Source organism: Helicoverpa zea, chromosome 14 (genome assembly GCF_022581195.2).
Source record: "Helicoverpa zea isolate HzStark_Cry1AcR chromosome 14, ilHelZeax1.1, whole genome shotgun sequence".
Classification (NCBI taxonomy): Eukaryota; Metazoa; Arthropoda; class Insecta; order Lepidoptera; family Noctuidae; genus Helicoverpa; species Helicoverpa zea.
This window is the reverse complement of record NC_061465.1, coordinates 8073440-8100498: the sequence shown is the minus strand read 5'-3', so window position 1 is coordinate 8100498 and position 27059 is coordinate 8073440. Positions and strand designations below refer to the sequence as shown.

At 35.4% G+C, this 27059-nt stretch overlaps 2 protein-coding genes and 1 long non-coding RNA gene across 3 annotated transcripts; 2 read left to right on the top strand and 1 right to left on the bottom strand.

Annotated features, from left to right (window-relative positions):
- Positions 1-435: 435 nt before the first annotated feature.
- On the top strand, positions 436-12852 carry LOC124636435 (protein regulator of cytokinesis 1-like). Its single transcript, XM_047172525.1, has 14 exons — positions 436-647; positions 1466-1665; positions 2013-2133; positions 3676-3905; positions 4222-4370; positions 4537-4704; positions 6493-6665; positions 7241-7388; positions 7895-8023; positions 8767-8903; positions 9362-9469; positions 10584-10716; positions 11121-11252; positions 11540-12852. Exons 1-14 carry the CDS (start codon positions 613-615, stop codon positions 11963-11965), a joined length of 2289 nt encoding a protein of 762 aa, XP_047028481.1. The 5' UTR covers positions 436-612; the 3' UTR covers positions 11966-12852.
- On the bottom strand, positions 3574-5308 carry LOC124636436. Its single transcript, XR_006985130.1, has 3 exons — positions 5009-5308; positions 4185-4336; positions 3574-3835 (listed from the first exon to the last, which is right to left on the bottom strand). It is a non-coding gene; the product is annotated as an uncharacterized LOC124636436 (long non-coding RNA).
- Positions 12853-12963: 111 nt separating the features above from the next.
- On the top strand, positions 12964-26772 carry LOC124636662 (cilia- and flagella-associated protein 61-like). The gene is made up of 28 exons (XM_047172824.1): positions 12964-13109; positions 13289-13423; positions 13902-14059; positions 15268-15406; positions 15951-16086; positions 16736-16896; positions 17228-17300; positions 17583-17697; positions 18659-18773; positions 18952-19063; positions 19199-19269; positions 19374-19550; positions 19879-20108; positions 20353-20467; positions 20718-20846; positions 21165-21359; positions 21618-21746; positions 21981-21994; positions 22037-22234; positions 22426-22595; positions 22854-23052; positions 23405-23709; positions 23938-24062; positions 24410-24587; positions 25226-25396; positions 25715-25825; positions 26180-26251; positions 26520-26772. Exons 1-28 carry the CDS (start codon positions 12964-12966, stop codon positions 26727-26729), a joined length of 4089 nt encoding a protein of 1362 aa, XP_047028780.1. The 3' UTR covers positions 26730-26772.
- Positions 26773-27059: the final 287 nt, after the last annotated feature.

Genomic DNA, 27059 nt, shown 5'->3' with positions numbered 1-27059 from the left:
AGCCACACATAAGGCAAGCGCGGACCATTTTTCGGTTGACCCTTATATCGTCCGCGAAACTAATGACCATGATTGGTATATTAAAGCACTTTCGGCCTAAACTACAAATTAAGATCTGTAGTAGTGGAGTTCCCAGAGTTCATTGAAGGAGCAAAACTTATAAAATTAACTTAACGCTTGCTACAGTGGCGCCACCCCAAATTATTTCCGGTAATATGGTGCAACGCAAACATTTAACGTGGAATGCATATATTTAAGAAAATAAAATACTGTGAATACTCTGACTAAAAAATGTTTTATTATTAAATCTTAATCAAAAATAAATAGTTGGCTTATCATTTTCGATATTCATAACCAACGATAAAAATATCTTAGTTGTTTCTGAACGCACAGATCATCAGCCAATCACAGCGCTGTGGAAGACACTTTCATTTGTAACGTATTGAAATTTGAAAACAAACGTTTAAGGCTCGTTAGATTTCGGATTCATGTTGGTGGTTATTTTAGAAATATTGAGTTTTATTAGTGTTTTATGATACTGCCACTATTAGGACATTTATAGTGAACATATGTGAGTTTAATTAGAAGAATACTAGTGAATAATCAAGTAAAATGATTACTTTGACCGAAGATGTCAACAAGCTATTGTAAGTTTTATAATTTTACACCACGAAACTATATGTTATTCTCTAAAAGGCACTTTGTTACATTTATTACCAAAATACCATGTCGAACGACGTATCTTAGAGTAATTAGAGATAAAAACTTTAGCCTTAGTACCGGTAAGTTTCAAAGGCGTCTATAAATTCCCACCGTTACAGATTTGTTTCAAACACAACCTCTTACTTACAAACAAACTTCCGTACAATCTATAAATAAAACATCACAACATTATTTACTCATTTAACTAGATTTCATTATGTAGTTAGATTATGATGCATGTTTGTAACTGCATCTTTTCAAATAGTACATGTTAACTGAACCATGAAGTATTGAAAACAAGCAATACAACGCCCAGTTGTGAGCATTTACTAAATGACTGTGATATATGTAGGAGATTAACTTGTAGTTAGCAATTTACTTGTGGTCATGTACACAGTTTATTGTCAATTTCACTATGTAATTTAGTTGCAGTACTCCCTTACACTGCATTTCAATTTTGCTTTACAATAGTCCAGGAACGAGTTTGAAAATAGAAATAAAAGAAAAAATGGCCTCAGTTGTAAACATTCATGTAGGTTCTAAAATGGAAACTAACCTACTGTTTGTTTTGTTCCAAATAATAGCTTATGCATATAAGTAAACATAAGTTAACTTCCCAACTAAAACATACCTAATACCTAGAAAGTTACAATTATATGGTTATTGTAGTTCAATTATTTGCTTCACAATAACAGTACGGATCACACCTTCACTCTCTAATCATAGATAACGAGATGCAAAACTCTTTTAATAACCTTTACAGCAATGAGGTCCTCATGGAGATATCCCAGAATGTCCGTTCCATGATGGAGGAGCTGTGGTTGAACTGGTCACACCTCGGCGTGGATGACAGCACCAAAGTGAACAACATTACCAAGTTGGTGCAGATTGAGAAGGAGCTGCATAGAGATGTCATCTCTGAGACCAGACAAAAGCTCAAGACTATGCAGGGACAAGTTGACAGTAAGATAACTTGATATTTAAGTATTTTATTATCAAAGTATCACATTACAAAGTTACAAAAATTATAATGTAAAACACATGAATAATTTTACAAGTATTGTTACTACTATGCAAGTTAATAGGTAGTTTACAAGATATTTTAAAGCTGACCCTACTCTTGTTTAACGTGCAGCTGTGTTTTTGACAATACAGACATTGCAGAAATATTACAGATTATTTAATCGCAATTGAGTAATTTACAAGTACATAGGTACTGAAGATAATGGTCAGTAGTTAGTTTCCATATTAAAAATTACACCAGTAGTTATATGAGTTAGTAAAATACCATTATTGTGTTTACTAAATAGAATTGAAGGAAGAAACAGAAGAACTCAGCCGGTGTCTGTCAGTAGACATAACAATTTTGGACTTCAAGGAAGACATGATGCTGGTTGAATACAAGAGAGAATTGGAAGAACAGATTGCTGGGTAAGTCAACCAATATATAATTCATATAAAACATAATTGGTCTTACTAAAAAAAAAAACATTTGACAAAATGTATGGAGAATTTCTTGAACATGTGTTAAATGTCTGGTTACCTTTTTTTGTAATAAGACCAAATGTGTTTATTTATTAAAATAATTAAGTAATGTTTATTGCAATCACAACATAACCGAAATATAAATAAATTGCCACAAAGATGTTAATCTCCTGCTTTATTTTCGTAAGTAAGTTATACTTTTATTGCAGCTCTGTCTTCATTATATTGGCAATTATGTTACTTACATGATATACAATAGGCATGATGACAGTAATCAAAAATCATTAAAATAATACATTTATTAAATTAAACTTGAAGCTTGGAATATAAAACGCGCATTGTTTTCTTTATTAATAATGTGATTAATATGTATTTTTATAAAATAAAATTACGAAATAAGGCAATCCGCCATGATATCTTGAACACCAATCAGAGCTCGTGACGTCATTTCTCAAAACAACTCGCGCGAAAGCGCGCGAATGTGTTCTTACACTGGGGGACCCCACAACACCTATGCACTTTCGAATTCATATTTAATAACACAAAAAACTTAATTATTGCACGAGCGTTGTTTACTTGCGTCTTGTAATTTCAGTCGTGACGTCACAAGTGACGACATGACACTGACAAGCGTTTTCGCGCCGGATTCAAAGTGGACAGAGAAAAATGCAATTATTTGATAAAAAAACTTCGCATTTTCTTAAAATTAATAATTTTTCATATAAAATAGACGTATACCTACATCATACAAAGGTATTTAAAAATTTGTCATCATGCCTATTGTACACTTTATGTTATTCTCACAGTTTTCATAATCAGTAGGCAATTATACAATTGCAATTTTGCTCAGGTGTTAGGTCAAATGTGTAAGTGTGATGAGAAAGAATCTTAGGTCATGGTGTAATTGCATGGTGCATCATAGTAAATCTGCATTTTACAGTTCAATCTCTTCTCATGAGAACTTTAAATTTGCTCATGGTGTAATAAATATTATTACATTCGCTAATATATTAGCATTGTTGTTGATGGTAATGCATAATATTATTAAAAAGATCTGTAAGATGTATATGGAAGCTATGTAAGGCTGTTGCATGCATAAATATTAATAATATGTGATACGGTTTTTACTTGTAATAATTTTATTGATAAATTTGGCATTCACTAATTGTACTGTCTAAAATTTACTATTTATTTATGTCTTCCAACTTGAATGAGCATGTTGCATAAACCAAGTTGGAGTTAAGAATTTTCATTTAACTATACAAGCCAACTGTAACTATACTTACTCTATTTTAGTAGGCATTTCACTAAAGGTAAATAATCTTGATGTGACTTTTATAGTCAGTTTAAAAATAAATTGTGGCTATAAATCAATAAATTCAAAAATAACATAAGCAGTAGTTTATTTTTATTTGTGAAAAAGGTAGGTACTATTAAGATTTTATTTTAAGTGCCTTAAATGGAGTAATGAATTCTTTTCTCCAACAGATACAGAGAACAAGTGGAACAGCGCCGCATGAAGATGGAGAGGCTCCTGGAATGGCAGCGGGACCTCGCTGACAAGCTCGGAGTCACCATCCAGGAGTTGCAGGAGGTACCTCTCCCGGCTGAGGAGGAACTGGACAGGCTGAAGGAACACCTGGAAACGCTGCAAGCCGAGAGAGATAAGAGAGCAGAAATCTTTTTGAATATTCAAGTGGAAATTAAGGATATTATGGGTGAGTATGATTTTTTGTTTATGTATTTCACAGTATAGATTATACAAAACTTTAGTGAACCTTTAAATATTGCGCCAGTAACGCTGCAATGATCAGCAGCATAGAAATTAGTAGTTTGTCGAAAACTATACTAGGAATTGAAAACCGGCTGGGATTATTTTAGTGTAAAGAGTCACACTAAAAATTTTTTACTTTTAGTAATTGAATACTTTGTTATCTAAGTGTTAGTGGGTCATTACATTACCATCTAAAATATTTCTATTATCATTACATACTTACACGATTATTACTTTACTAATATTGGTTGTAATTTCAGATAAACTCCGAATCAAACCACAGAACAAGTTTGAGCATATTGTGACGTCATCTCTGTCCGTTGACTTCAAAGTCACTGATCTGAACATGGATCGCCTCTCCAAGCTTCAGCAAGACTTGCAAGAGAAATATGAACAAACTAATAATAGGGTATGTATTTGTAGCATAAATCTTTGTTTTTCTTATTTATTCTATATTCTAGGAAAGGAACTCCACAAAAATCTATGTTATTATTTGATCTCCATTCTACCTAGGTTCTAGGACATGACATGCAATAACCATCAACGGCTTTCGATACGGTAAATTTTCCTTCCAGGTATTAGAGCTCCGTGAACGCCTGTCAAAGCTGTGGGAATGTTTGGATGAAGATCAGATTTATCGTGAGAACTTTTTGCACGCACATCCCGGGTGTCACCCACAGACTGAGGCCGCCATCAAAGAGGAGATTAAGCGCTGTGACCAGATCAAGAGGCAGAAGATTCAGGTATGTCTACACTTAGAACATTTTGCTAGTAATGGTTTCTGGCATGTTTTTGTTCTTTTATTATTTGTTACACTCATTTGATCACATTTGCCACTAGGCAAAATGTTTTTGACTGCTAGCCTACTTTTCACAAGTTCTGGTAAAAAAACTTTAGTCTTACAAATATTGGTGTGTTTAAACGCTTTTATACTCAAACAAATTATATTACATAGTGTGGAGAAATTGGTAAAAAAATATTTTTTACTAATTTAATTCGCCCGCAGTTATTTTCTAAATGCAGTATAGTAATTAATATAGGGCTTACCGCCTAGCCACGCGTCCAGAGAACTGGAATAGATTTCCCAAGAGCAGGATTAACATTCTAGATGCCATTTCTCACTGATCTAAGATATCCAAGATATTATGATTGAATATTAAATATTGATTCAGCAATTACAAGCAGAAAGTGGTCCAATTACATAGGGAATTTCAACACGATCACGGCTAGTTTCATTTGACACTAAATGGGGATTGTGATAAATAGTTCACTTCGCTGTTACGTTGTTAAGTTATGCATCTATTAAATATAGGGTTCGCGATTCTGTAATAACTTATCCGCGTCACAATGTTGATTCTTGAATCGTTCCCGCGAAAATGCGGAAGTTTGTACTATCTACGATCTTGGTAATCATCATTATGTATTGAAAACTTGCAATAGACTTTTATAACATGTATTTAAAAATAATTTATGTGTAACCTTGTCGGCCATTAAAATCTTTTCCTCCCTTTTTCGTTCATAATTTACAGAAGAATTTCTATTTAACGGTACGGTACTTACCTGTATTCGTACATTATGTCCACTTTTAGATTAAATGGCAATTAAAACCCATTACGTATTATGTAAAATCGTAACCTAACCAGTAGTTTTGCATGACTGAATACTAAATCGGTTTACTTTCTCGAAACTGGTATAGATAGACATCGCTCGCGTTATCTAGATGTCTTGTATTTTAATTGTTACATTTATAACTGATTTATAGTTATTATTGTGTAGCTTATCGCCATTTTCAAGTCTAGCCCTAGACTTGTAGTGAACTTGGTGTTTGTATTAACTTTCTTTTAATTATTTATAGCGGTAGGTGTTTCATTCATATGCAAGTTACCTTGACTTGGCTTGCTAGGTTCTCTTATGGATCTACTACTTGTTAAGTCTAGCAATCTAGACATCTTTCTAATTTACCATACTATGACATGACTCCACTCTTAGACAGTTAGATACTCAGTCGTGTATTTTGTTTTTTATGCAATTTTTTTCCACCTAAATGGTTTACGGTTCACTAGTACTGATAATAACAGCAATTTAAAATTTTCAGATTCATAATAATGTCATCTGTATTACGCCTATTGCTGTATGCCTTCAGGTGACCCATAATCATAATTTTGAGTATGAGTCGTGTAATTAGGCAGCAGCATTTTATTGTAATTATTTAGTTTTTTCCACTCTAATCTTATGTAGGTATGTTTTGTTCCCTTTTTTATCGGGATGTCCGTTTTATGTAGTCGCCACTACGTCGTTGATGAACGGCCGCCAGTCCCCAATATCTATCTGTTGATTTGCTGACTTACTAGAGATAGAATTTGTCATTAGCCCTATACAAATATTGTCTCATTCTTATCTTGTAAGCGAAACAAGAGATGGATATACTATGGATAGAATATTGGGAATGGCCGTTACCGTTTCTTTCCCTACCTACAGGCATAGACAAATACAACTTACATAAAACCTCATTACCATTCTCCTTGGTCCAGGTGTTCGTAGCCAACGTCCGCACTAAGATCAAGTTGATGTGGGACAACGTGATGTACTCGAGTCGGGAACGTGAAGAGTTCGTGCATTACTACCAGGATATCTTCACTGAGGACACGCTGACACTGCATGAACTGTATCTTGAGAAGATTACGAAGTATTATAATGAGCACAAGTTAGTATTTTTTATTGCTTTAATTGTTTTTTGTTGTGCAGTATCGAAACAGCATCAAAATGTTTTTTTTTTTTTTTATGGAAGGAATTTTAATCATCATCATCTGATTAACCTTTTCCCATCAATGTTGGAGTTGGAATATTAAATATAAATGTCTAAATAACTGGTATATACAACACCTTATGTTCACAGCAGATTGTGCCTTTAAAATCAAGGCTTGTGTTTGGAATTGCCTAGTAAAAGTCATCATATAGATACACAGGAGAATTTCATTGACAATGCATTCAAGAGGTTTGAGTGTGGTTCCATGTATGTACATGTAGTAGGTAGTAAGGACATTAAAAATGAACCCCCTTACTTATAAAAATCTCTAATCATCTTCTAAGCAACATTTTAACTAATTATTACTTAAAGCCTTAAGTAGTGATTAAATGTTCGTTAAGACATGCTTAAGCACCGTTTATAAGTAAGAATTTTCTTAAACAGCCCTTAAGTATTACTTATTATTTAATTCACGTTTATAAGTAAGGCTGTTAATCTTTTGATGACTACATTATCTTTTTCTTCAAACCCAGGCACATTTTTGAGCTGGTGGTGACTCGCAAAAACCTTTGGCTGAAGATGACTGAGCTGGAGGCTCGAGCTACGGAGCCGGGTCGTTATCACAACCGCGGCGGGCAACTGCTGCGAGAGGAGAAAGAGAGGAAGGCTATCGCTAGTAATGTACGTTGTTTATAATATCCTTTATTGAACACACTATTTATAAATACATTAACATTTCGGAGAAGATGATGTACAACGACGGGCGTAACCCAGAATTGGGTTTTCTTATAGCAAACCTTATTTTAAGACAGAAAGTTGATACATAGATAGATAGTAACGCAGTGCAACTTTAAGATTAAAAAACAACATTTTTTGTATTTTGTGTTATGATGTACAGTCGACAGCAAAACTGCTTTACCACCCTTAGTAAATGTTCTCTACTTATCAGTCTATAGAACTGAACGATTTTCATTGCAACTTTACTTACTTATGTACAGTACATTTGTAGTATAGTGTAGTGCAAAAAGCAACAATTATTAACTTGGCACAAAACAATAACATATTTTTACGCCTCCATTTAATGACATCCTACAATCGAAGTTTCTGTGTTCAAATGGAGTGAATGGAACATCTCAATATAAGTGGTGACCTTATAGAGGTATATATTCTTATGTATATTTTTACAGTTACCGAAAATTGAGGCGCAGATCCGTGAATTAGTGACTGAACATGAAGCCAAGACTGGTAACACGTTCACTATTGACGGAAAGCCTCTGCTTCAACTGATGGAAGACGAATGGGAGACCAGGAAAGCTGTAAGCATAACGTTTTTGAATTATGTTCTAGAATGTTCTCATTCTGTTTGAATTTGGAATAGTCTTTAATTAAGAAGAAATTGATGTTTGATATCTGTTTTGAATCATTTTCTAGAATTTTCTCATTCAATTTGTATTTGGAATAGTCTTTAATTAAAAAGAAATTGATGTTCAAATTCTATTTCAGTGGATTGAGCTTAACTCACTTTTACTAAAAAAGAATTAAAACGAAACTAGAGGCGAGGCGAGGATGTAGCGATTTGTTGATTGGTATGTCTCACCTCGTGTCCTTTGACTCGCGTAGGTCGAGGTGAGGCGAGCGTTGAATACTAGAACTATTTTCGTAGGTATGTTAGTTTGTAGATTAGTTGTAGTCTTAAATGTGAGGCTTGTGCTCCTTTTGTTTGAAGCAAAGATGGTATTTTAGCTATTCGCAAAATGTGGACGTTGATTACAAAAAAATATTATTCCGTTTTTTGTTAAAATCAAAAAATACCGTAGGTGGCGATTTGTGATGTAAACTTTATGTATTTTCTTAGAAATAGTGTCAAAATTGTATCTTTCTTGTTATCGATTTATGGGACAAATATTTCTGCTTTCCCTATAAAAGAAGTGACTTTTCTTCCTACATCCATATTTTACTACACAAAACTTCTTTTACATAGAACGCTTCACCTCGTCTTGCCTCGACTACACTCTACGTACAATTACAACCTCATTACTAACGTCTTCTTCACCCACAGGAGCGTCACAACAAGCTATCAGCTCGCAAGCAGGCGCTGACGCCGACCACGCCGCTGTTCCGCTCGCTGGCCACCTCCCCGCTCGGCAAGCGGAACAGGACTGCGGCCGGACTGGCTGCCACTGCTGAGAGGAACAGGTAACGCTGACTGAAGTGCTCTATGGTGGTGGCACACAAGCTATCAGCTCGCAAGCAGGCGCTGATGTCCGATTTAACTCAGTTACTAGGAAGTCTGACAACTGGTCTTACCAAGGGGCAATACTATAGTTACCCGGGCGGGCAACAAGTTCTCCGGGTTAAGGAGGCCAGATCGGCGCAGCAAAAGCTATACGCAAGTCTTTCCACGGTTTATTGAACCTGTACAGTCTAGAGAATCCAGCAAAAGAGTGGCTCTGACTGAAGGTGAACAAAATATGGTAGATGTTTTTTTTAAACTATATTGATACATTCAAACTTTTTTAAAGGTAAACGTATCTCTAAGTTTTAAATGTATCTGAAGACAGGTAAGCTCTTTATTAATAACTGTGCCGTCCCTATATTCTGTGTTAGATATAAGCATATTCGCATTGACTGTAAGCAGATCGTATTACTTGTAGGCCGCCGTCCAAGCGCCAGTTGATCACGGGTAGCGCGACCAAGGCGGTGACGACATTTACCAACAACTTGTCTGCGCTCAAGAGATCTGCTATTACTACTGTTAAGAGGTCAGTTTCATGTAATTTTATTGATATTATTATTTTTGTAAAGTTGGCAACACAAGTAAGACAGTATAATTGAATTGAAAAAGTCATGCATTATGATTTACAATACCTACTACAATCTAGCAGGGTATAAAGAAACAGGTTTTATGCACCTAGATTTTTCGGGTTTTATAAAAAAACAGTCTGGACAGTTGAAAGTATTACTTTACCTATACCAGTATTTTTTATCTACTTGCGCTGCTAGCAGTACAAATAAAGTAATTGTTTTTTTTTTGTGTATTTGTTAATATGGCGTGTAGTGTTGAGTAAGTCGTGTAAAGTCTGAATTTTTCAGTATTATTTTTGACGTGAAATGTACAAGAATGTTAGTATGTGTTACAATTAACAATGTTAATTAATTATCTTATAATGTATTGAATAACGCGAGATAGAAATCAGTTTTCACCGTCGAGCATAAAGTATTTCCATTCTAAATATTTTGATCTTAATCGGATTTCGTAAACGGGGTACATTCAATATTCATTACATGTATTAGCGAAGCGATAAAAACATATTTTGCATTGCACTTTTTTTATACACTGCGTAGAACGTTATGTTACCTCACATACTTACGTTCACACACTTGTTATTTAGATAATATTTTTCATTCCTTTAATATTTCAGTGCGCGCTTGTGAATTTATTGATGTGAAAACACCATTACGTCATAATTATTGAGGCAAGTTTTGTTTGATTGATGATAAGTAGCGATCGAAACAAAATGCGACTTTGACGTTTTATTGCGTAAGTAGAGGGAATGAGAAATATTGCTAGCATTACATAAGTTTATAATCAAACATGTAGAACAATTTATATGTAGTCGTTACGCTTGATTGTTCACAATAGCATAAAGTAATTAGAATATTCGAAATAAATCATTGTATGTAGATTGTAGGCGTAGATTGAGTATCGTGTAAGATTTTGTAGCTGTTATGTATGAAAAACAATTTTATCGTATACGTTTCGCAACTAAAAACTAATCATATGTATTAAATACTTTTTCCTAATTTCCTTGATAATTTTCCTGGTTATCCATACTATGATTTGCCTAAAATTCATGGTTGTTTATGTTTTACTAGGCGCATAAGCGGACGTTTGGCCGCGCGGGCAGTTGCGGAGGGTAAGGATGCGAAGAGGAAGCTCGACTATGGAGGTGAACTAAGGAAGACGCCCAAGACGGTCAATGGCAGCATTCTTAAGCATAAGCGTACGGTAAGTTGTTGAATCTGGTCATTTAAAACTTAGATCTCAGATTTATGCCCGATTCCTGTAAACGAGACGAGTTTAGAGTAAATTCAAAATAGTAACACTCCTGAAGGAAATGGATTGTTTTTGTTTATTGTAGGATTTGGTTTATAAGATACATCTGGTATAAGTATTGTCTCCAGCTCTTTAAATAAACTGGTCTACACTAATTTTGTAAAGCTAAAGTTTGTTTGCTTGACCGTGCGATTCTCTAGAAACACCAAATCGATTTGAAAAAACCTGACAGTATAGCCTATTTTATATAGGAAGGCTTTTGTCTTTTTATCCACGTGCCCGGAGTGGTTTACACGGAATGCTGGTAAAGTCGCCTGGCGATTTTTTAAATTAGTAATATAATATTATTCTTCCAGTCTCACGGCAAGCGTCGCAGCAGCAGCCGTCGCTCGATCAACGCGACGCGCTCGACGGGCTCGCAGGACGACCGCGCCAACAGGGACCCGCTCATGGAGACCACGCTCCTCACTACCTATACAGACTTCAAGGTCAGCTCATACTTCTGTATATGGTCTTTGTGTTAGCAATAACTTGGCTGTGGATGATACATGGTTTGACTGAAGTAGCAGGTAGCAAATCCAATGTTCTTGATTCTTTGTTTGATTCATACACCCGTAGAATATCGCCATCACTAGCTACCATTATAACAAAATTGGCTTGACTTACATTTTGCCTCATATTAACCAAGCGTGGACATAGGTATACGCTGTTTGGTAAATGACAATAGGTAAAACTTATTTGTGTTTTTTGTAAAATTTTCCCCTTGTGTTTGCAGGACGGCATCAACGAAAAGCAGATCAGTCGCAGCTCCATGGCCAACCCGAGACCGAGCGAAGCGGTCCTCCCTACCATCGTGTACCATCCCATAGACGAGCGAAATGCCACCCCAAAAAAAACTCCGAGGGTCAAAACACCATTGACGCCTAAAGTTGGCAAGGAGAATATTCAACACGTCAATAATTTGGCCATGACACCTAAGAGTAACCTGATGTATACTCCGACCAGGTTAACTCGATCCGCCCTAAAGCTTAACCACGACGGCTTCGCAACTCCCCGCGCTCCGCTCAGCGCAAACAAAGTCAACCTGCAGAGACAGAACACAGTCGCCACCTTAACCGTCAAAACTACCCCCAACAACGTTAGCAGGTCTAAGTCACACTCCAATCTAGTGCGAGCGAAGAATCTCCCGCCTCTAATCTAAGCACATAGACTGAGCGCAGTCCTTGCGACTTGATATAAACGTTGGTTTCGTTTTATTGAGTTTTTTTTTTCTTCACTTTTATATCAAGATGCAAGTCCTGCGCCTTACAATATTATTAGCCATGATTTTCATACGAGAATCAATTTGTAATTATAAAATAATATTCAGATTTTTTTTTAAACAATTTATTTTTGTGTTTGTCGATGGTTTGACTCAAGTTTTGTGACGTATTAAATGGTCGTTTTGTCGTTGATAAATATAATGTTTTGATTTTTATCCTTGTATATTTGAATCTCTATTATAATTATGTGCTGAGTAATTGCATTCAATTTTAATAAGAATTGGTTGGTTTTGTTTATAGATGTGATTGATAGTATTTTAATTGATAGATAGTTTTATAAGTTACTTTCAGTTCTAACAAGAATTATTTTAGTTTTGTCTTCAATTGGAATACTTGTTCTTTTAGAGTAGTTTTTAGTCACATTGTTTACTAACATTATTGATTCTCATCTTTTATCTTATGACAAATTGTTTCTTTCATTTACTTCAAATTGTTCTTGAATTGTTTTGTGGAAAGAGATCATTCAGTATTGATACAATTAAGTATTTTTCCGAGCGTTGTTTATGCTCAGCGCATGGCAAACTTACACGGCAGGCAGCTTACCATTACTAAAGAAGGTTATTTAAAAAGTTTGAACATTCCAAAAGACATTGTACTTAATTTCGATCAGTATTTCAAGAACTAGAAAGATCACAAAAGGCCATATCTCACGCTAACATTAATATAAAACTAATTGATATGCGTCGCTTTATTTAACTAATGTATAATTTTAGTAATTTTAAAATGTAAATTATGGTTGTAATATATTTGCATAGTTTAAAACGAATGGGGTTTTTTATTTTCATGACCAACGTGATTGTTCCTGTAACATCAATTTATTGACAAAACATTTGTTTATTGCATATTTAGATACAAATACTGGTATTTAAATAGTAAAATGTCGATATATTTTGATTTCGACGTTGGTCCTAAGGGACGACAGTTTAGAAGAGCTGTCGAGGCTGATAAAGATGATATTGAATTGATTTGGAATCGCAAGCACACGAAGGAACTGTTCTTTGATATCAATATCGGGTCCTTGATGTAAGTCATATCTGTTTACTGTATTTTTGAAAAGTTATTAGGCAAAAAAAGCCTACAGCCATCCTTCACTAATACAATAGTTAACTCGGACCACTAGTCCTTCAGATTAACGCGTTCAAACAAACAAATTCATTAGCTTAATGAAAATTATTTTTCTTATAATAGATACTTTGTTACAGCGAGCTCTCAGCCCTATCGATATGCATGATAAACGATAAAAAAGAAGTGATAGGATTCATGGCGCTTTCCGATCATCCCCCTGTCAGTGGCCTAGACCCCTCGGATTGGGAGTATTGGACACGAAACATGTTTCAGTTAGTAAATAAGTACACTGCTGGATTTAGCGAAAACTTTAAATAAAACTACTTTTACGTTTTGACTACTTTTCTTTTTTCGGAAAAACAACTTACTTTTCTTTCTTTGTCAAAGCCCGTCGTAAAGCAGTCGAAACAAAGAATAAATATTAATATAACCTCGATAAATTGCGTAAAAGAAGTTTGATTTAAATGTCTAATATTCGCGCAAGTGTCAGAAAATGGTCAGAAATCAACATAGTGCGTATGTCCTTACTTAGGATTTACTTGTTATGAGAGCATTAGTTAGTTTGACAGGTTCTCAAAGCTCCTCAAGCAACATTGCCTCTCTGAAGGCAGCCACTTGACAGCACATACGCGTGAGCATAATGTTTTGTTTCTTTATTTTAACTTGTAACGTACATAAGTAGTAATAAAAAAACTTTAAATTTTTGTTTTGCTTTAGATGTAATTTTACTTTTAATTATGATTATTTCAGGCGCTACTTTCTATCTCGCAATACGCTGTTCATACACTTCATGTGTTGCATCGACTCTGTGACCGACTTCTTTGTAGAAGAAGCATTGATATCGGTGTTCATGAATGACTACTATTTAAATTATATTGTCTTGGTTGTACCTTTGTTTTGTCCTGAAGGTAAGAATTTCCTATCTTCCCTTTTCTAATATTTATACTTATACTAGTCCTTAGGCTTCACACAATTATTAGGAGAACCGCTTCTCTATGTATTTTCTAAGACTAGCCTATCTGTGTACCAAGTTTCATTTAAGTCGGTTGAGTAGTTTTGGTGTCAGAGCGCTACAGACAGGCAGTTTTACTTTCACATTTTTTATATTATAGTTCGGCCATTCAGAGAATGCGTTCCTGACACGTCGCGATTGAACTGACGACGTAACTTTGCAATGGCGTTGCAGTTACGATAAAAATATTTTTGCTGGTTGTTTACCGTTTTAACAATTGAGGAGCATTAAAACAACATTATTATATCAATAATCAATGAATGTTATAATTTTGTGCCAAACTGAGTGTCAAATAACTTGGTAAACAATATTTTTCTAAATCTATACTGCGCTATTACAAGGTTATGTCAGCGGTTTATATTTTGTAGTGCTGTGCTAAAAATAACAGGCAAGTATCGTAATCTGTTCTTATACAGTTATAATATAAAATAATACGTTTTGATTTTCTTTTTAAGAATTGGAAAATAATGGACTATAAGACTTAATTATAACTTTTATGAAAAATAAAAATAAAACTATGACCAAACCGCATTTTTATACTTAGATTAAAAATGGTAACCCCAAATGGCGTTATGGGCCGCCATTTTGTGACGCTAAAACAGTCGTCCGTTGTCGTTTCGTGCGCATAGACCACGTTTTTCAAGTGTTTTCGATCTGTTTTTATTTGATTACCCGGCTTTTGTTAGACCGAGATATCAGGATTGATTCTGTTATTGATAATAATATAATTATACATGTAGGCGAAGATGATGATGAAGACACCACCTCCTCAAGCAAATCGGAGTCTGATTAATATTCTGTTCGCACATTCAATTCAATGTACTTGTAACAAAGAATAAATAAAACAATTTTATTATATGAATATTACCTTTTTTTGGTTTCCACTTAAATAACTAAAATATAAAACAAATGATTCCGCCAATTTAAAACGAAAATAATCTTAAAATAATGCGGCGGTTCATTTTGAAGGAACGGTAACGAACTCAGTGTTATGTTGTGCCCATCACTAGTCGTGACTAACTGATAGGTGTCAGGAACGCATTCTCTGAACGGCCGAAGTATACTTATTATAAAATTAATGAATTTACTGATGATTCATTTCAGAATTAATAACAAGGTTCTTAACGTTCAAGAAACGCAATATAATGAGGTATAACGCTAAATCTCAAGATGTCACTGGCAGTTATTTGTACACGGCTCTAAGGACTGATTTTTGTCCGAGACTGAGGATGCGTCGAGCGGTGTATGTATCTCCTTATCATATTTAAGACTAGCTTCCGCCAGCGGCTTCGCCCGCGTGGTGTGTTGATAAAAAGTAGCCTATGTGTTATACCAAATTTCAATCAAATCGGTCCAGCCGTTTTTGCGTGATTGAATAACAAACATACATCCATACATTCTCATAAACTTTCACATTTATAATATAAGTAGATCCATACATTATCACAAACTTTCACATTTATAATATAAGTAGATCCATACATTATCACAAACTTTCACATTTATAATATAAGTAGATCCATACATTATCACAAACTTTCACATTTATAATATAAGTAGGATGTAGCTTATATAAGACTTTATAGAAGGTACTTACACTAACTGTTCCCCGCGTTTCCACTCGCTTCAAGGGATCATCTCACACCTGGGTGAAAAGTAGCCTGTGTCCTTTCTCAGGGTGTTTGTATAACTTTCATTGAAATCGGTACAGTAGTAAGGTTCAAAAGAGAAGTACAAATATGTAGTTAATTCAAGATTATGATATTAGTAAGGATTGTTATTCATAGGGAAGAAGATAACGACGATATAGTAGAAATACTGGACAAGAAGTGTCCTCGTTTAAAGAAATTGTATGGTGAATATTATATTAGCGAAATAATTGGCCGCCATCCTGAAAGTGATAGAAAAATCATTGTTGCTGATGTGAGTAAATATTTTTACGTTACAGTACCATTGCGCCTTTTCCCGGGTAGGGATGAATTATGGCTTGTGGCGATGGCTCATTCCAGAGCCTGGGCTATACTATGGAATCCGGCAATTGTCAATTGAGGAATTTTAAATACGGAGCACGTTAAACATTTATATATATATATATATATATATATATATATCATTTATATATATATAAATGAAATATATCATTATATATATATATATATATATATATATATATCATTTATATATATATAAATGAAATATATCATTATATATATATATATATATATATATATATATATATATATATATATATATAAATGAAATATATCATTATATATATATATATATATATATATATATATATATATATATATATATATATATATATATATATATATATATATATATATATATATATATATATATAAATGAAATATATCATTTATATATATATATATATAAATGAAACCAGCTTTCCGTTGTCACGACATAACATGAAAACGGCTTGACCGATTAAAACTAGAGGGCAGGTAACTTAGACCCGGGAGGTTTTAGTTTTTGTCACCATCTGCTACGGGACGCGGGAGAAACCGGGCGAAAGCTAGTTCTTTATAAAAAACATATATCATTTCAGGTGCAAGGCCGTGCTGTAGCTGTGATGTGCATAAACACAGAGATAAACTACAAGAAACTGCAGAAGCTGTATGAATTGCGACCGTTCCATGGACTGAGGGCTGCTACACCCCTCGAGAGAGAACAGAAGAAACGAGGAAATGCTCTATTACAAGAATTCGGGTTCGTAACCAATATGCCTACCTACCTATACAACACGAAAGAGTTTGTTTGTTTGGTTGAAAGAGGGAACCACTGGACTCCGATTGAAAAAATCTCTCATTTTATTGGATAGCTTATTTATTGAGGAAGGCTAAAGGCTGCCTTTTTAACCGGTTGCGCGAATTAGTTCCCACGGGATGCCGGATACCGCTGGCGCAAGATAGTATGTAAAATAAGTATAACGAAACTACATAGGTACATAAAACCACTCTTGTGTAAAAGAGTAATTCTGTTAACTAGTACTTATCAATTAAATTGTTACCTGGTTTTAGAAATAATTTATTAATTCTAGGGAACCGATAATGACTGGGCAATGGGGTCCCTTCCATCGCCTGTCGGATATAAAACACGATACTAATAAAAACGTGAGTTCCTATTAAATTCATAACATTTTCAAATAAATCCTGATTATGCCTAAATAGGCTCTTGTAGGCGTTAACTGATTCGCGGACACCAACTAACTTTTTTAGAGGAACTTTATATAGAAGCAGCGCATCAGACTTTAAAATTGTGTTGAAAGAAATGTACATTTTTCAATTGTCAATATAACTGTCTATATATTTAATATTGACTATAATTATAATTTTGTCTATTTTAAAATTGACTATATAATTCTGTCTATATATTTAAAATGGTTTATGTTCCAGGGTAAAAACAAGAGTAATTCGAAAGGTACTCGGAGAGTAAGCAAGGTGAGCTTCACAGGCCACGCGCCAAACTTCGACCATATGATAAAATCTCACTCGGACGACTTCAGTGACCGTACAGTATTTTCACCTCGTGAAAGCGATACTACGTCTCTATACTCTGTGGTTAATTTGCTAGACGAAGACCCTTTTGATTACGATATAGTGAACATTGATACCACATTATTGAATGACAATTTGACCGCAACGGTGTCTCATAAAACTTTGTAAGTACATGCGTAAGTATATTTTAAATCCGACCCGAAGTACTTACTGATTTTCAGTTTTAAGATAGCGAGTAACTAAAGCTCAAGTTCATTGACAGCATAATGAATACAACTTTACTGTTTTCTATGAATTTTCAAAGTAAACGGTAATTTTAAGAAAAAACCGGGCGTTTATGCTGTCAATGTACTTGGGACTAAATAAGTTCTTATTAGGTCAATCTGAATTTTGTTGTGATACATAGAAAATAGCGCTTAAATAAATAAGAAAATAAGCTTTTGGTCAAACCAGGTCAGGTCCGCGTTTGACCGCAAAAGTCTCCAACGCTTCACTCGTTCATCATCAGCGTAAGGAGTTCACGTCTACTTCAAGTTCCACATTGATTAGAGGAGGTACCCTAATTTGAATATTCTTTAATTAACTACCCATATACATAGGTGTATCCTGGGTATTTATATATTTATTGAATACTTTTTGACTTAAGGCGTTTCCTACCTGAATGTGAAATTAACTATGTCCAGCTTCCACTGCAAAAGTATATAAACATAAACTAGTGCCTATGATCCTTTCTTAGGCTCTAGAGTTTATTTTATAGCATCTGGGGGCACGGCAGTGCCCCAGCCAAGTCTCGAGCAAAGCGGGCACGGCCGTACCATCCTTTTCTCGAAGCGTTTCGCGGCTAAATTTGTATCCACCATGAGGTTGTCAAGCGGTTGGGATCGCGAGAACAAGCCAGTTGTCTCAAAAGCGTTTTTTTTTTTTCGGAATTTTTCTGCCAAGACTCCTATTCCAACCAAGAATTTTGTTTCCAGCCATTAAGCCTTCTAAAAAAATTCGACCAGACGAAGAGGAGTCTACAGTTTACCAAGGCGTTGAAAATGCTTTTATGATTGAACTGTTTGCTTTCCGCGATGACATCGACGAGAGGTTAGTTTGGAGTTTATTATTAGGTCTAATCTGACTAGTTAATTATTTTTCACCAAAGTTTATTTCAAAACTCTTTTGAGAAGTTCTAGCAAGTTTCATATGAACCATTTGATATTCTATTTATTTTAGGAACTTCTAAAACTATCCGAATTAATTGCAGCTCCCTGTGCATTTACAGATACGCTTATGACTTATTGGAAGCGGCCTTCGAACTAGCGAAGGACTATGATTACTGCATCATTCGTGTACCGTCAGCAGATAAGACTTTTCCTTTGTTGCAACATTTTTGTGTAAGCCTTCTTGTAATTTCATCGGGTTTCTTAAAGCTTCCGAAGTGTCTATGTTTTCTTTTGCCATTATAGAATAGCTTATCCACCTTATTGTAAAGAGCCCCTTGTTTAATTTAATTGTGTTATTTATTACAGTTTGTGCCGACAAAACCTAGAGTTTCTTGCAAATACTCACTTTATGTCGCGCACCGCAGTTCAGTTTTGGGGTAGTACTATATCTATTAATAACTTTACTCATTGTTATGCCATTTGAATATTGTTTAAGGAGAATATTCGCATTATTAATGTCTTTTTGTTTCGATATCTCTAGAAAGTTACGGGTACGCGATATAGAAATTATGGACGTTCCTCAAATAGCGCAGCTTCTGGTGAACTTGGATGCAAAACAAACGATTACTACAATAGAAACTACTTTCAATAATAAGAAAGACAATCAAGCATATGTGTTTACGAGTGGAATGCACATTGTTGGATTAGGAATACTTGAGTATGTATCTGCATTTTATTACCATACTTACCTACAAAGTTTTCATTTTTCCAACGCCTATTTTTGCAAGTCCAACACATGTCAAGTCCAAAACATGTCTTTGATGATGTCTTTAACCTATCTTGTTTCTTTAATGACTTCCATTTCAGTATTCAATTTACTCTACGAATGATTAAGTAGTAGTTAAGTGTATTTTTGATATTCTGTCAAACGTTGTCAATTTTGGGAAATATGTAGGGAAATAATAAAGCCAAGAGAATGTGATGATGATGAAATTACTACAGGAGTGATTTGCTTGAAAAATGGTCCCACTCCTTCATTTTTCCAGGCCTCCAGATGAAATCGATTTTCTACGCGGGCGTTACAATCTAGACTCGTATCAGATACACAAATATCACATTTATGGTCAAGGCATTAACGCTGGTTTTGCTACCATCAAGTTTGCACTGGTCTATCCAGCATTCGAACCGCACTTCAGGTTCTTTTTAAGAGAAATGATGAGACTTTCTGGACACAGTACGCTTTTGTGGATGACGGCTTATCGGAATAAATGGGTAAGTTTTTTAAGATTTCTAATGGCTATAAATCGTAATAATTGTTTTATGTAGACATTACGTATAATAGAGAATAACAGACAGTGGCATTTAGAACAGAAAAAGTCGATTTCAAGTACTCTCAAAAGATGTTTAACGACAAAATTTCTAGATAGATAAAACTTGTATCCTGAACAATTACATGTCTAACATAGTCAGTTTTGCTTGATGGTTGCTGGTTGTTGCCTCAATTTTTATATTTTAGACAGTCCAGAAGGCTAACTCCATGGTAGCCTCCATGATCCCTCTTACACCAAGAACTGTTGAGATTGACAGCACTGCTGTACCAGAGCTTAGGAGAACTTGTTTTTTGGCGGAGAAAATGTAAGTCTTGTATCAGTTTTCCTTGAAGTATAAAATTGCTGAAGGGATCCTAAAAGTAAATACTACAGCTGAGATTTCTGTTGCTGCTAAGATTTTACCAAGCAATGATATAAGATATGATGAAGATACTTTTTGCTTTGATATATGCGTCAGGCGTTTAAGAACGCTCTGATTAATATTGAATCTAGATCATAGTTAATTCTTGTATACTTATCTATATCGCTTCTTTAAAAATTTAATTTATTTCCAGCATACCTTTTAGTACATGGTTTATAAGCAAAAAGTACACCACCATTCCCAAAGTGGACATAAACACTCACATAGTGGTTGTAGGTGCTTCTAGAACATGTCTCGGTTTCCTGAATGGCCTTCTATTCGGGTACGTATACATAATTATTCGTAACCGACTTCCCAAAAAGGAGATTCTCAATGTAATGCCAGCTGTTACCAATTTCTCAAGGGTTCGACTTAATCCCCGGTAAAAAGTATCCTGACTTAACTATGACAGAAAGTAATTACGATAGGAAAGGTGCATAATCATCCTCCGAGCCTTTTTCCCAACTATGTTGGGGTCGGCTTCCAGAAAGGGTGCATCATATCTATGAATAATTCGAAAAACATCTGCTAGATACATCGGGTATAATATCAATTTATATCTCAAGCTGTGATAAAACCTCTCGTACATAACTTATTTCAGCCAGACATCAACCTACCTCACCTTCAACAACGTGACACTAATTTCGCCCCGTGGCTTGCCTTACAAGAGGCATTCCAAACCCGCAGCTGAGTCTATGTTCCTAAGATACTACGTCACTACCGACAAGTATCTGAAATGTGTTCCCTACACGTACTACGTGAATGTAATACAAGGAACTGTTATGGAAATGGATTTGTGAGTTCTTTTGCCTATTGTATATCTTTAGGACCTTTTTAATTGATCTTGACTGAGTTGAAGATCGAGTAGGTAAGCTTGCAAAGAGACCTGTTCACTCTTGATTTAAAGTCTTTCAGGTTATGACGTAATCAGACTTCTGGAACGCTACGAACTCCTCTTCAAGTTACTTCAGTTTAGCAGGATTTTTTCTGTGATTCATGGTCAAATTGGGCCAAGCCTTGAAAAATTGTAATATCATAGCCATTTTTTTTTCAGGCAAAATAAGTTAGTAACTTTGACAAGTGGGAGCAGATACTACTATGATCTTCTTTTCCTGTTTTTTGGTAAACAATATCAGCATCCCGACCATATGACGCAACTGTTTGAGCGAGAAGATAATTACAAGTAAGACTATCATTCTTTATTATAAAAGACCTTCAAAAAAAAAAGTACATGTAAATTATAATCCATGGAAAATCTCAAATCACAAAACTTGTCTCCTAAATACCGCGCTTTCTAACTACCAGATATATTAAATAGCTCGCAAACGCTTGGTTTTTCCTAAAAATCTATTTCGTGGACCTAAAATCTGTCACCACTTCGAACTGTCATCGCTCGAACCGCTTTTCCGTTGTTCAGGTTGTCTCACAAATGTCCGTTGTTGTCCCGGCTTTAAAAGTAGGTAAATCTGCTAGTTCGAAAGCACTGGAAAAATTACAATATTTCTGTCTTCAGTCAAACGCCACATTATACGCCATTAGACAAGCCCAGATTCAGCGACACAGAGATTCAGATAACCAACGACGATACTCCGGACAATGTGTTCATTATAAACAACGTCGTCGAAGCCAATAGGGCTTTGAATTATCTACAAAATGTCATTGTTGATAGAAATAGTAAGTACATACAAGAAACTGGGATATTTCTATAAGTTTCGAGGCCAAAATAAGGCAAGGCATTCTCATTTGCCATACATTGCTATCTTTCTTTCAAATAAAAAGTTTTGCAAAGTCATATCGATATTTAATCAACTTTTACGATTTACAAATGATATACCTATCATAATTGATGTAATAACTTTTACAATCTTTTTTTACAGATAAAGTAATAGTTTACGGAGCTACCATACACGCCTACTTGTGCATCAATGCACTTTTGGAGTTCAGAATACGTCCCGAGAGCATAATATTTGTAGAACCGTTTCCTTATGAAAATCCAAATAAGACCAGAGTACCAGTGTTCGATAATGTCTATGTTAGTACTTTACACTATATTAGGAGTCATATATTTTTACTAGTCTAGTGAGAATGAAAGTTGACCTTACTAGAAATGGTGGACCTTACTAAATGGTGTTGTTAAAAGCAGCAAGATGAATAATGCATTGATTAATTTAATGCCAGCTTTTTGATAATATTAAGCGATGCTACGTATTACAGCTACTTAGCATTTAAAATTTATATTGAAGTAGGCATTGTTAGGCATGATAATTTGAATTTCTGACTGCTTTTACAGGTGGATAAAACAGTGATACAGATCTTGGAATCTTTAAAAATAAAAGTGTATCGATCCTTCTACTTCAAGTCATGGTCTGTGACAGTTGACAATCTGATAACGCATGCGGACTTTTTGTCGTACTCCGACTATCTGAACCTGGAGTGTGACGCTCTGTTCTATTTCGGAAAAGTAGGAGTCAATATGAGTACTTTTATAGGTGAGCTCTATGAGTTCTTGTACGTAACTACGTTTCTTGCACTATTTCACCATCATCACGCGATCACATCCCATAGTTAATATATATATAGCCGAAAATATCAATCGTCAATGAAGTAGGTATTGGACATCATTGCGATAGCTAGACTTCCAAATTCTTTTACTCATATTTTCACTTTATATTTTTAAACACAACGTAGGTATGTGAAAATGTGGATGTTCAACTATTCTAGCGCCTGAGTGGAAGCAATATGCAGTTTAGTATTCAGGGCAGTCTATTTACCTACTAAGTATTTAATCATAATATCAAACCCAAAAGCTTATTTACTTTATAACCCTTAATATTCTTAAAGCGATTCACAAAAGCGGTCTAGCATACGACGCGGGTATTGTAATAGACCACGAGTTCCGCACATTGGACCCGCACGTGTATGCCGCGGGTCCTTGTACGCGCTACCACAAGCGGTACTACGCTGACTCCAAGAGTCATAAGTATTATGAGAGCTCCGAACTTGGGGAAAAGGTTCGTTTACTTATGTTCTTTAATCAAAAGAAAAACCTTTATTCAAACTCGGCTGCAAGACGACAGCACTTTTTGAACGTTAGGAATTTACAAAACACATCCCCTAAAACGCCCATCCTTCACCACTTCCTATGTGTTTTTTCTGGGGAGAAGAAGTGGCGCAACAAACTCCCCATCAGTTATTAAAGAAAAAAAAACCGGTCAAGTGCGAGTCGGACTCGCGAACTAAGGATAGCGTACCTATGAATCTATGAACCGGCAAAAATTCACGTTTTTGTAAGGGTAGGCAGTCAGGTCGACAGCGAAGGCTTGGTAATAGGGCCCAGTTTTCCCAATGAAAGAAAAGAGAAATATCGTTCACAGTTGGGTATTCGAATAAGAAAGCAATTGGACCCGCTCTTCGTTGAAGCGAATTCGCCGTTTACTTACAGATGGTCACAAGATTATATGGTGAAACCTGAAGTTGCTGCTGAAAAGTCGGTCACCTAGTGAGTTAATTGTTATTTTGATAATGTGGTTATTACCTAAGCCTTAAGTATTATTTATGCACGTGTCAGCGAGTCTCTAATATTGACTCGCGTTCTATTCTACAGAACGAAGTATATTTTTATTTTCTTTCAGCCTCTCACTACCAACACGATGTCAAATTAAATCAAATAAAAAATCATATATTCAAAGTAGGCTTAAAACAGCACTTTTCGAACGTCTGGATTTCATGAGAGAGCCCCAAAAACGTCCACATTTCACCACTTCCTATGTGTTATTACTGGGAAGAAGTGGCGTATAATGATGGAAGTCAGAAGAATATAACTAAACCGTACTAAAATGTTTCCAGCTTAAACAAAACTGGTGTTCTCCACGGCAGTGACTTTGCCAGGCCCGAGATGGCGCTGATGTCGCTAACAAAGCCTACAGTCATGTATTGTGTGCTGCCCGGAGGTCTCAAGTACTTGGAAGTACGCTCGCCGGGGAAGAAGATTCCACATCACTATGTGCAATCGTTAGAATATAATGTTAGTTATTGCCTTTGGTGTATGACGATAAAGCAATGGTCATAATCCTTTCGTGTGAGTGGAGGCTTATGCACGGCAACAGGACAATTAAAGGCTGAAGCTTATGAAAGGTCATAATATATTGTAAATTGTAATAATAAACTGATGTACCACGACCACGCCAAAGACCTGTTATGCCATGATAAAACAACTGATGTACCTTTCTTACTCTCTATGAGATTCTTTTGTTTTCATGTACGAAACTTTAGTACACTTTTTCACTTTCTAGCATAAACAAGGGATGCCTAAAATTGTATTATACTATCGTCTATACACAAAGATATTCACCGTTATTTGTAGTTTATTTTATATTAAAATATTGTTTAGAAATTATTCCATCTTCTATATGAAACAGTTACTCCCATCTGTAAAGGCCTATTCAAACCTGGGCGATATTCGCTGCCGCTGTGGGTAGAGGTACATACCGCGCGGGAGCAGCGGCATGCATCCCGAACATGAATAGTAATATTATCGCATACCCACTGGGTCTTCTCTGCCGCAGACGGTAGCGAATACCGCTCAGGTCTGAATAGGCCCTTACAAGAATCAATTAAATGATTATAGAATTTATCCTACTTTTCCAATGTACATATTTTCAGGGATACGTATTCGAGACGTTCAAATCGGGCTACTTCAAGCTCCACTTGAATAAGGACCTGATTGTGGATGGAATCACTTGTCTGAGCCAGGGCAAGTTCTCTCTAGAAAACTTCAAGCATATCTACGGGAGACCGGCGTCAGAACTCAATAATTTGCACTTAAGATACATGGTACGTTTTTATTTTTGTGTAACATCACACTTAGGTATATAACATGGGCGAAAAATGACTGTGACCGTGAACTACTGAACCGATTAAAAAACAGCATGTATTGTTGAAAAGCTACATTATCACTAAGTGACATAGGCTGTATTTTATCTGGGTGCGGGAGGAAGTTTCCCCGGGACGCTTGTAAACCACGGGAAACATCTAGTTACAAATAAATACGACGGGATTTTGCCAAGTCTTATTAATATTTTTTCTATCGTCTTCCTTATTCACGTGTTTCAAATATCTGTTTGACTGGTTTCTTTTATTTCTCTTATCCAGACAAACCAATTGGATAACTTCTTCGAATTCTTCCGTGCTTCGTGGGCTTTCTTCTTGTATCACGACCACGCCGATGACCTGTTTGCGATGATAAAACAACTGTTCCCCAAGGTAATATCTTGGGTCCATCTTTGTTAAATATGTTTGTTAATGTCGACGGATAACGAATATCAATTGAGTTATTACCTTTGTCGTATATAATACTGATATAGTTATCTCCAAACAAAATAGCAGCTCGTATCTGACTGCCGAACAAGGTTGAGAGGGTGCGGTAGGGGGATGCCAATCGCGCACTTTTGCCACCGTTTAATAGCTTAGAATTTTGCGCACTGAATATCGTCATTCTGTCGAGTTACCACGACGTTTAGCGAAAACTATAGGTACCTATTTAACTGCAATCTCCGATTCCAATACACTAATGTAAAGACTAGGCAGATAATGACCTAAGTAATTTGTATATTTCAGGGACAAAATAAAGGATTGACTGTCAAAGAAGCATTATGTGAAGTTGGCATGCGGCTTACCGACTCTACCTCGGTAATTACTATTTCCTTTATGATTTTAATTCCATTCACAATCTATGTACCACAGAATGGAAATTCTCAATTTTTTTTAACCAGATTTATAGATGCTGCGTTAGTGGCCCAAACTCCACCAAAGATTTCGTTTTCAAACATCTCGTCTCCGGTCACTTAGTTCCTAATATGAATTTTATTTCACTGGAACTTAAGTAAACCTTGCTTTCGCTGTTTCTGTAAGAGCGTGTACTATACAAAATATTTTACCCTTTCAGACAGTAAAAAAGATGGATCAGAAGATGGTAATTCAAGCGAACTTCGCGAAATCGCCACATATAGAGGCGGTGACAGACTTTGTGATAGATTGGCTATCACAACACGATGTGCTGTTACCAATGTACCTACAACCAGGCCAGACTGTGTTGTATGCTAGAGTATTAGACGCTGCCCACCCGATATTTAAGAAAAGGAGGACGTTGCCTGAAATGCTTTTTTAAATTGTATTTTTATGACAATGTTGTTTTAAATGAATAAATATGTGATTGGGAAAATATAAATTAGTTTTTTTTTTGCGTTTTTAGGAAAGATCAATTCAGATACTGATTGCTGTGGATCTGTGAGTTGCTATGAGTTTTCAAGCGAAAATATTCGCCTATCTTTCGATCTTATTTATTTAGTCACAAAACACACTACACATACGCCCAGGTCATACTATAGGCTTAGATCCCAGTTGGGTCATACTCATTCAAATAAATACTCAAACTTTTTACTCAATCAGATAATTTCATGATAATTTTAAATTCGTACATAAACAATCTGAAAAAAAA

Coding starts and splice junctions, on each gene's coding strand:
- LOC124636435 (XM_047172525.1), top strand. CDS start 613: ATGATTACTTTGACCGAAGATGTCAACAAGCTATT. Junction 1,666..2,012: donor TATGCAGGGACAAGTTGACA/GTAAGATAACTT, acceptor TTTACTAAATAG/AATTGAAGGAAGAAACAGAA. Junction 4,705..6,492: donor TCAAGAGGCAGAAGATTCAG/GTATGTCTACAC, acceptor TCCTTGGTCCAG/GTGTTCGTAGCCAACGTCCG.
- LOC124636662 (XM_047172824.1), top strand. CDS start 12,964: ATGTCGATATATTTTGATTTCGACGTTGGTCCTAAGGGACGACAGTTT. Junction 19,551..19,878: donor GTTGGATTAGGAATACTTGA/GTATGTATCTGC, acceptor TCATTTTTCCAG/GCCTCCAGATGAAATCGATT. Junction 24,063..24,409: donor GCTGAAAAGTCGGTCACCTA/GTGAGTTAATTG, acceptor AAATGTTTCCAG/CTTAAACAAAACTGGTGTTC.